The 11,168-nt window shown below is 41.1% G+C and overlaps 1 protein-coding gene across 1 annotated transcript in view; it reads left to right on the top strand.

Annotated features, from left to right (window-relative positions):
- Positions 1-6,311: 6,311 nt before the first annotated feature.
- Positions 6,312-11,168, top strand: part of slc9a3r1b (SLC9A3 regulator 1b) — a 39,396-nt gene continuing 34,539 nt past the window's right edge. The window contains exon 1 of the mRNA XM_049560865.1: positions 6,312-7,314. Coding sequence (XP_049416822.1) covers positions 6,718-7,314 — 597 coding nt within the window. The 5' untranslated portion in view covers positions 6,312-6,717. The remainder of the gene's footprint in view (positions 7,315-11,168) is intronic.

Genomic DNA, 11,168 nt, shown 5'->3' with positions numbered 1-11,168 from the left:
GAATAACATAATAATTATAATTCTAAATACAAACAAAAGGACTTCATTAATATCATAGGCCAACAAGAATTTAAGTGATAATGTGTACAGCGCATAAAAATATTTAATATATAGTTTCTATTTAATTACAGCAGGACCCTGCTTGACCTCATGTTTGTAATGAAACAGTTTCGGTTGCTGAGCTTCAGTGACCTCGTCCAAAGTGACTTAACTACTTCAGCTTTGTCTGGCCCAGCTCAAAGCGGCGCATCACAAAGTGAAGTTCGGCCATATTCTCAGAACAGTCGCCTTTTTCATGCTGCAGTTTGCGGGCCTGACTCTTGATAAATGGCAGTTTTTATATAAACAGTGAATAAGACTGTTGTTGTGGATATAGCATTTTGCCATGCAGCTCTTAGTTTGTTTCCATCCCTGTTTAACCAGGCTGTGAACTGAATCCCTTTTGGCCTTACAGTCTTCATCATTCTTCTTTGATAATTCAGTGTGTTTGAGAAGTGGACTTCAGTCTCACAGTCAGATTGTAGCTACAATGATCCCGTCTGTTCACATCTGTACTGCTGTTAGATAGAATAAAGCCAACTTTTCGAGGGCGCTCGCCCACTGTGTGTCTGTCTGTACATTCAATTCAGGGCCAGTGAAACGTCATTCCAAGTACTGTACATGTAAATGTGCTGGAGCATCATCCCATTGCTGCACCAGGCTTCATACAAAGAGATAATTATCACTATTTTCACATCTTTGGTTTGAGTTTCCTCAGCATGCTATCTGCCTTTCACACACACAGATGCTCACAGCACTCCCAAACATTGTTGTGTCTCCTTTAATGATGGATGTTGTTGTCTAGGCTGTACCGAAGCTGTATTTGTTCATGCACCGCATCGTGCAACTCGTTTCTTTGTACAATGTTCATTATGAATGTTTGCTTGTCGAACTTGCTCAATGTCACATTTGTCCCTCTTCTTCTGAGACGTCACGGTGATCACAAAGTGCCATGAAAAAGTGCTTTGTTATCATATTATATATAAAAAGTATATTTTGTAATGTATGTGGTGTCGTTTTATTGAAGTCAGTCTCGTCTGTATGTCTTCTGTGTGTGTGTGTGTGTGTGTGTGTGTGTGTGTGTGTGTGTGTGTGTGTGTGTGTGTTGGGGTGTTAGAGGGAAGCAATGGGAGTCACAGGATGTGCTGAGGTTAATGAGCCACTGTGTGGCAGCAGCTACCTTATTTATTCTCTTGTATGTTACACTAGAAAAAACAATTAGAAAGGCAGCACTCATGTTGAGACTGTAAAGCAGAGTCTATTGTATTTTATGACAGAGGATTTTCAAAGGACGCTCAACATCTGGATGGTGATGTTTTTCTTAATACCAATGTTATATTAATGTGTTTGGTGAAGTTAGAAATTTAAAATCCTCTACACCAGACTCTCCAGCTACAGCAAACAAACCCTATAACCAAACAAAACCACAATATACATGTTTAAGATGACAATAGTTACACAGATAAGCAAAAAATAGCTTTTTAATTAACCTATTGGCCAGAATTTCATGCTTTTTCATGCTTTTTATGCTTCCATGCTTTTACTGCATGAAATGTGATGACTTTTTTTTTTTTTCTTTTCTGAGAAACATCTTAGCGGAAACAATTTTAAGGAGTTCCTTCTATTATTCCAAAGGTGGATGACAGGCTCAGCTGTAATAACATATACCGGAAAACTTCAATTAATAGCCCAGGCTATTATTTGCTTAAATCACTGAAATCAACAGGCATCTTTATCAATTATGAATCATTCATTTGATCTAGCTCCGACAGAGTTACAGCACTCGAAATCACAGCAACCGGCATACTGACCCAACACCACTTTATCCTGTTAAAACAATATTCAAAACTTGGATAAATCTTTATGAAAAACCGTTTTGATTCTTTTGATCTGAGGACCCTTACTGTACAGACTAAAGGAATATGAATAACTCACAGGGTAATCAAGGAATGGACACATAATTTTAGGTAGCCAACAATTTAAGGGCATCATAAAGAATGTGGTGACAAAGACATGTGCTTGTTTTTCTTGAGAGGCCACTATGTTTGAATTGTTGATTTTTGTATTATATGTGGTTTTTGTTGCATTTTAAATGTATTCTGATTGGCTGCTACCTTGGCCAGATTTCTCTTATAAAATAAATTTTCAAGCTTAATGGGAATTCCTGTTTAAATAAAACAAAAACAAAAAACAGTTTAATAAATACAAAGAATTTCTAATTTAAAAAAGGACTGCTTGGCAACCAGACCAGGCGCAAAATGTATATTCTTTGCGATATTGAGATTGCCTTTTTAATGTTTTCTGAAATGTTTGTGTGTAACACCGCACCAATATTCTCTTCCTCTCCACTATGAAGATCTTCTTGAAGATGAGCTATGTCAGTGTCCTTAATGAATATTCTATTTTTGTGATGTCCACAAAAAGATATTAATCAGATTGTATCACACCTGGCAAATCATTTATAGACAACAAAAAGTAGAGGACTAAGCGCAGATCCCTGCGGAACTCCAGAGGTCACTGGTTTCCAGCCTGACGTGGCACCTGCTGTTTCCTATCATATAAGTCGTCCTGAATCCAGTTTTTTAACTATGTTGTTAAAAGAGGATTTTCATTTTGACAGTAGTCTCTTATGACGAACTGTCCATTCATCCATCCATTTTCATCAGCACCCCAGACATCCCTCTCCCCAGCAACATTTTCCAGCCCCTCCTGGGGGATCCCAAAGGTGTTCCCAGGCCAGATGAGATATGTTATCCCTCCAGTGCATTCTGGGTCTGCTCCGGGGCCTCCCACCAGTGGGACATGCCCGAAAAACCTCCAGCAAGAGGCCCCCAGAAGGCATCCTGATCAGATGCCCGAACCACCTCCACTGACCTCTTTTGACGTGAAGGAGCAGCGGCTCTATTCCGAGCTCCCTCTGGATGTCCGAGCTCCTTACCCTATCTCTATGGCTGAGCCCAGCCACCCCATGTGTCCACCGTGGAGAAGACAGAGCCTGAGGAACTGTATCACAAGCTATTGAAAAGTCCATAGCTATGAATAGAGGACACTATATACATGGGGCACATTCATGATTCACTTTACTGGGCTGTACACCTGAACCAGCTCACCTGCTCTCCCACTCACATCCATGAGTCACACTGCAGACGCATTAAGAAGCCTGTCTGTCCTTTACTGAGAAAAAACAACTTTGGATGACTTCCCATTAACTGAGCTAACAGCTGAATCCCCTTAAACCCACTGCTGATGCTGCCGAATGTGGCTTTAAATTCCCAGGTCGGAGAGTGTTGAGAGATCCTGTCTCTGTCTTCTTATTAGGTCTGAAGCATTCTCAGCCGAAAAGTCAAATCCTCCCTAAGGTTTTATGACAGCGGCTTCTTGCCGGGCTCTATTTTTACAGGCACTCATATCTCTGAATGTCCAGAGGGGGTCCGAGCTGACTGGCTTCAAAACACTGTGGAGTTTTAAAATGATGCTGATCATTTTTATTAAATTAATCTCTTGTTAGGGATCTCAAAAAGACCAATTTGTGCGTACTGATCATTAAATGTAATCTAATCTGAAGATACCAGGAGCCATAACTAAGCCTTAGGATTTACCATATTATTTGTGGCAGGAGTATATATTTAAAGCAACATTACTATGATGAATTACAATTAATATAACCAAAGGGGAAATGATACAAATGACATGTTTTTGAGTTTGATAAGGTCACAACATAATCACTGTGGAATATAACACACTATAATTCATGTCCCTCTGACCAAATTATACAGCCAAACAGACCTTAATAGATGAATGGATGGATGCTTCATTATCCCCAAGGAGGAAAATTCCCTGTAATTTCTGCTATTGAGTGCTTTTAACAGCAGGAATCAGAGAATAAAGACATTATGTGTTAGATAATAGACTGTGCTAAATAATAACACTAAAGGACAAACACAGAAGGGGTGCGTGTGTGTGTTAAAGTGTGAAAAAAGTGTTTTTGGGCAAAAGCTGTAAAATGAAAAGGTGCCAAAACTGAGGATGTATTCAGAGCAGTCATTACATATATGTACGATGTGAGAAAATGTGCAACAGGTGTTGATCACAAAGGGAAAATAAGACAAAATGTGGAGGCTACAATGCACCAACTTTACCAATTTTATATTACAAATGTTTACAGACAACAATAATAATAATAATGATAATAATAATAATGAAGAAATATAAAAATTAAAATTAAAATAAATAATAAAATTAAGCACCACACAACAAAAATGGGGGGCAATTACTTTTGACATGTAATAGGTTACAGATTGCTGGTTTCCCAGATAAAAATGTAACATGTTTTAAACTGGCCAACAAAGCTGAAAATGTCAGGAAATAGTCTGTGTCAAAAGAAGACATTCTTGCATGCGAAAACACGCAAAGCAACAGAATGTAAACATATAAACTTTTTCATCAAGAAGAATAGATTTGGATGTAACCCATTTGTAGTCACCAACAGTTTTGATTAGTTACTGTAGTTTAATTAAATCATTTTTTCTAATTAACTGTAACTGAATACATTCATTTTGAAATTCAATTACATAACAAGCTGTTCCATAACGCCCAATCAGATGTACAGCAATGTACAGAGGTATGCATGAATGGCATTCACTCCCTCGACACATCACACAGGAAAACAATAAAGATAGATTTAAAATTCTATTGAAGCAGCACCTTTTGACAACAACTCAGATTATCCAATAAGAAGACAAAGTATAGGTGTCAAAGCCTATTAATTCATTCATTCATTCATTGATATCAAAGGTTAGTTTGACTGTGTCATGTGTCTCAGGATATGAAGGGTCTGTCTTTGTTTGTGGTGCAGGGACATCTACTTTCATGTTTTCCAAAAGTTGACCTATGTAATATGATTCATACACTGTAATGAACTTCACGCATGGTGAAAAATATTGTTTTTCTTGGTAACTATTCATTTTAATGCACATGTAATGTGTGCAGGGAAGCATACAAATGTGAATGTATGGTATTATTGTATATACTTTGTCTAATATTACAATAATGGAGCATCATCAGGAATCAGAGCAAAATTTAGCCCCAAACTGGAGGTTACTTACCAAATGTAATCATGAAAAAGTATATTTTATTTATTGCATTACTAGGAGCTGTCTTGTTTGTCTGTGTTAACGTTTTAGTCTCGGCCTGTTGTTTTGTTCACTGTTAAGCGGGATTTATACTCATGCGGCAGACCCTGCGCTGTAGCCTACACCATTGTGAGCATTGATACCAGTGAGGTGGTCTGTGTCACTCTGCAGTTACACCTCCTAAACACCAGTCGGCAGTGGAGGTTTCTGTTAAGTGCTGCGAGTTTAGTTGATTCAAAACACACCGAAAACACGCATCAACACACGTTAAACATGGCTTAATAGAGACAATTTCAAACACAAGTACACAAATCAGCTTCACTACAACTCACAGCATTCACAAAAAAACACTTGTCAAGTGTATAAATTAGCCTAGCAACTAGCGACCTTTTCCTCTTCTCATATAAAACCAGGGACAACAGCAACATTTAACAAAGGTAACGTTACAAAATTTGGCTCCATTACAACTCACAACATTCACTGACAAAACAACTGTCTTATACTAATCACGTTTTCCAAACAAATATAACATGCTAACATTATTAGCACAAGGCTATGGTATTTTACATTGTATAAATTAGCCTAGCAACGAGCAGAGGTTTACTCTACTCATATGAAGCCAGGATAAATCACACACAAGACCTAAAATGCTATTTTGTGGAGGCTTTATTGTCTTAACTATTTATTGTTTCTGATCTCTAAAATTGAAGTAAATAAAAGCTTCGTTTCCACTGAGGGAAATGGTTTCAACTTACAAAAACAGACAGGAGATCAAGGTAGTTACATTTCTGGGAGGTGCACCTCAGGCTATGGCGTAGGCTCCATGTCAACGTAGAGCCTATGCCATAGCAACAGCATCAATTTAATGCAGAAGTTTAAATTTTGTATTATATGTGAGTTGTTTTTGTGCACTGTCACAAATGTAAAGATGTTGTGAATCTCTGGAAGAATATCTAAAGGTGATCCTAATGAACTAAACTAAACTAAACAGTGCCTGGCATTAATGGTCTTGCGTACTCCTCTGACCATCATCTTCATGTGTTTTCCTAGACAGCCTCAGTTTGTGTTTACTCCTCTAGTCCTCCCTACTTTGCATGAGGCAGCCAGCTGGGCTGTTCCATGAACGCACCTCCCTCTTCCTGAGTGGCTTTTCTACTTTTGTCGCACACTGAGAGGGAGCTGTGTGACTTTAATCAGCCTCGGTTCACTCCTCGGGTCAGGACCTCCTCTGTCTATCTGATAGCAGGAGTCACACTGAGGATTTACACAGGGATCAGGTCAGACTTGGACTGGGTGTGTGGAGTGGAGGTGGACCAGAGAGTGGGACAAACACCAGCAGCACCAGTTTCCCACGGACTCCAAGAGGGCGGGGGTTGGATGTGTTGTGTTTTTTGAAGGGGTAGCCTACCACACATACACACACATACACAAATACACACACCCCTCCTGAGCAGCATCCTGAGCAGCAGGTCTTGTAGTCATTTCCACTTTACTCATCAGACACAGTTGAGCAGCAGCAGCACTGTGAAGGCGACCGGAGCCTAAAATGCCGAGCAAGAGCCAGTATCTGCGCCCCCGGCTGTGCACGCTGGAGAAGGGGGACAACGGCTACGGCTTCCACCTCCACGGGGAGAAAGGTAAGACCGGGCAGTTCATCCGGTTAGTGGAGCCCGACAGCCCGGCTGAGACCTCGGGACTCCGCGCCGGAGACCGGCTGGTGTTCGTGAACGGGGAGGAGGTGGAGAACGAGAGCCACCAGCAGGTCGTGTCCCGGATACGAGCCACAGTGGGCCGGCTGGAGCTCGTCGTGGTGGACCCGGACACGGAGCAGCTGCTGAAGAAACACAACATGAAGTGTCTGAAGGAGTATGTCAGCGACGGCATCCCGTTACCTTTCGACGATGAGGAGGAGGTGGAGGCGGAGGAGGAGGAAAGAGAGGAGGTGGTGGTGGTGAAGGAGCAGGACGGGGACGGGGACGGGACTGTGAACGGGGATGAGAGGCACGCCAAGCGGGCTGAGGAGGTGGAGGAGCAGGGGGAGGAGGAGCGGGAGGAGACACCCAGGGAGTCCACGCCGGTGCCGGAGAGTAACGGAGAGATCCACGTGCACGTGGAGAAGAAGCTGAGCATCAACTCTGAGAAGGTGAGTCAAAGTTAGATTAAGTTTCCTCCACCTGTGGGGGAGACCGGGACGGCTGTGACAGCACCACTTTCACTGAGAAGAGACCGATGAGTCATGTAGATTATTTATTGCACAGTGTTGGGCTTGTTACTCTAACAATGTAATAGATTACTCATTACTCTTTTCAAAAGTAATGTCATTACTGCCCAACACTGTTATTGTGACCTCTTACTTCCTGTCCTGGCATGTGAAATATCACAGCTGTGCAAAGTTCCCAGCCAGAATTTAAATTTTAAGGCATTCAAGTTATTTTTGGACCAAATGTAAATGTAATATTAAGTATTATGAATACACAAAATTTGTTTCACTTGTTATTACCTGACATGCTTAGGCCTCCATACTCAATATGTGGAACGTTTGATACTCAGTTTCTGTACCCCTACGTTCACCTTTGGGGGTACCCCACCTATAAAGGGGTGTCTCCCACCTTACCTCTCCGCTTTTGCTGTTGTGCTCCCTGGGAGAGGTAAGCAACATTGCTCTTGTGGTAATTTCCATGTTTTAGCACTGTTAAGCGATGTTTATGAGTTCAGTTTATGCTGACAGTATCCTGTGTCACTTAATTTGTGCAGGGGCTTGAAATTATAGGGTTGTATTTTGTTTTTACCCCTTGTTGTCAGGATTGTTTTCTGTGTTTAATTGTGCTTAATTGAATGCAACATGCTGTTGTGCACCATGGGAGAGGGGCTTCAGTTTATACGGTTGTATTTGACGGAGGATTTCGTTTTTGCCACTTGCTGTTAGGAACAAACAGATATCGCCTCCAGTCTGGGTCTCTTCGCAGACAATACTGGAGTCCACTGGTTACATAAGTCTATATTTTGATGAGTATTGATACTGTTGAAATTAGAATTATGTAACTTGAATTAGATTAGAGAGTAGAATGTGAGGCATTACATGTTTGATCATTTCAAGCCACCATGCTGTTACAGCCAGGTAAACACTGGCTGACAGGAGTGGGGACGGTTGTAACACCCTTTTAAAAAGTGTTGCGTAGCAGGAGGATGTCTCGACTGGTATTTTGGACGCATTCCATGTGAGGCACTAAGCATCTGACAGGTACAGGTTAGTGAGTTAGACCCCAGTAGGAATTTGTTACCAGAATATGTGTCAGTTTTTATGTATATTTTTTGCTAATGTGCAATTTTTAATTCCTCACTCTTATTATTACTAGGGCTGCCACTAACGATTATTTTAATTGTCGACTAATCTGTCGATTATTTCTTCGATTAGTCGACTAATCATTTCATCAAAAAATGTGTTAAAATGTTGAAAAATGTCGGTCTGTCTCGCCCAAACCCCAAAATTACATCATCTAATGTCTTGTTTCATACTCACGCCAAAGGGTTTTACTTCACTGTCACGGGAGAGTGTGTAAAGCTGCCAATATCTCAACGTAAGAAGCTGCAGTAAGAGTATTTTGGGGTACTTTTACAGTACTTTTTTATGAAAAATGACTCAAACGGATTAGTCGACTACTAAAATAGTCACTGATTATTTTAATAGTCGATTAGTCATTGATTAGTCGACTAATCATGGCAGCCCTAATTATTACTAGACACCGCAGCTTGTATTGACCTTACCCATTAGTGGGTCAGGTTCTACTTATGGAACTTGTTGTATTTTACATTAGTTAGTGAATTCTATTATATAATTGGAGAAGTTTAAAAGTTGCTATTTGTAGTCAAGAAATAAGGGTTCTCTGGGACAAAATTTGAGAGCTCTAACACAAAAATTCAGCAAGTTCTGAGACAATTGTTACAACCATCCCCAGTCTCCCCTACATTATAAGAGCCTTCCATGCCTGTAATGGCATTGAATGCATCTCCTAGGGAGTGTTCCCCTACAGAGAATAGGTGCTCTGTGTCTATACCATGTATAACATGGCAGCTGCACCCACATGCTGCCATGCTGTGGGCCGGGTCAGCTGGCTGGACATTTGTCATGGGTGAGAGGACAAACTGTCTCAGCTTTGGGATCAAGATAACCTAAACCCTCTCTGTCAGTCTGTGAACTGTTGTTCTCCTCTTGAGTCATATGATTACGATGTGTTTTCCTGCAGCCGTCTCAAAGAGCAATCCCTTGAAAATGTGAGGCAATGCCATCCTCAGTTATTACAGCGATGGCACAAGGTGAAGCATGAACTCAGAGGAAATGACAGACACTTTGAGCAGACTGTGTTGTGCCGTTCCCATACAAAACCACCATAACAAATATCTGACATTGCTGAACCGTCCACAACAAACAACAGGAAATATTTCTTTTTTTTTTTTTTCTCCACAAAATGAGTCGCACTAAATGAATTTATTCAACCTTTGATCTTTGTCTGTGAAACATTATGGGCTCATTCTCACTCTGCAGTGGCCGCTTGTTGCTGTGTCTGTACTTATTTGTGTGTGTGTGTGTGTGTGTGTGTGTGTGTGTGTGTGTTTGTGTGGCTGTGAACTGAGGGTTCATTAAAAGGCACTGGAGGAGAAGAGGGTCCCTCCAGTCTGGAACATCTGTGCCCCTCACTGCATCTTTGATGTTTACCCCCGAGGCTGTTTGTGTCCGTGTCCAGCTCTCCTCCTCGGTGCTTCACTGTAGGTGGAAGAGAGGTGGGAAGAAGGGCCACAGTGTGCAGAGCCAGCAGCTGTCTGACACAAAGATGTAGAAAAGACTGTGTATTCACGGTGGATAGTGTAACCTGTCTGGTTTAACAGAGGCAGAATTGAATAAGGATAAAATTCTTGTCCAGCAAGCCCCAATTTTAGCTTTTCTACATGATGTAGTAATGGGGTAACTAACCAGGGTGTTCACTGTATACATTTATGATGATCTGTGAAGGTGACGGGAGGTCAGGGAGGTCAAAAAGGTGGTGACACTTTGTACTTAAAGGTAAAGTGACGATGAGGAGTCAAGTTGAAGATGTATGTATTGTGAGATTAATCTTGATTTTGTATTTTGGTAATTATGATATTGTTAAAAAAACTTGTTATTTTTCTTTTCTGACATTATGCCTTGTTTGACAGTTTGGGAATTTCTCTCATTTGCTTTCTTAACGAGAGTTAGATGAGAAGATCGATACCACTCTACGGTCAGGGGATACGTGGGGTACATGTCCCCTGCAGCTGCCGTGTCTGTCCCCTATGTCCCCCACACTTTTCTGTACTGTAAAGAGAGTTTGACAGCAGTTTAATTCATTTCATTTAACAAGTCAAAGCTTGTTTTTCCAAGTTTTCCTTGGTGCCTACTGTGAGTAAGTGGACAAGGTGTGCACTTGCTGCTTCTTTTGTCATCACAGCAGAGAGGCATGTTCCCTTTGTTGCCTCTCTAAGCGCTGGGCAGGGAGGATGTACTGTACATTTGAACAAAAAAGAACAGCAACAAGCCAGCGAGAGGCAGAACACCCTGCACTTATTCTTTATATTAAACCGTGAAAGTTGAGTCATGCATTTTTTGATATCAGTTAGCTGATGTTTAAAGATGACCTCTTTTCCTAGTCATTAGGTGTTTTTGGTTATTTGGTTTGGTTTCTTAGCTGCTATGGAGAGGTGGTAGACAAAAGATCGGCTCACCCCAGACAATCTGTCCCCCTCACTTCCGAAATAATTGCTATGTCCTTGTCTGTTGTACATAAGCTACAGTCAGCAGCGGGTTAGCTTAGCTTAGCATAAAGACTGGGAAGAGCAGTTACTGTGTCCCAGAAAACATAAAGTTGTCATGTGGATTTAACAAACAAGGTCCAGTATAACAGGGTAATCAGTGAGCTTTAGAGGTGCTCGTAGTATCTTTGAATAAACTCTCAGCTTGCCACAAACTTTGGGTCTTCCTGT

Source organism: Epinephelus fuscoguttatus, linkage group LG19, assembly GCF_011397635.1.
Source record: "Epinephelus fuscoguttatus linkage group LG19, E.fuscoguttatus.final_Chr_v1".
Classification (NCBI taxonomy): Eukaryota; Metazoa; Chordata; class Actinopteri; order Perciformes; family Serranidae; genus Epinephelus; species Epinephelus fuscoguttatus.
This window is presented reverse-complemented; position numbering and strand designations above follow the sequence as displayed.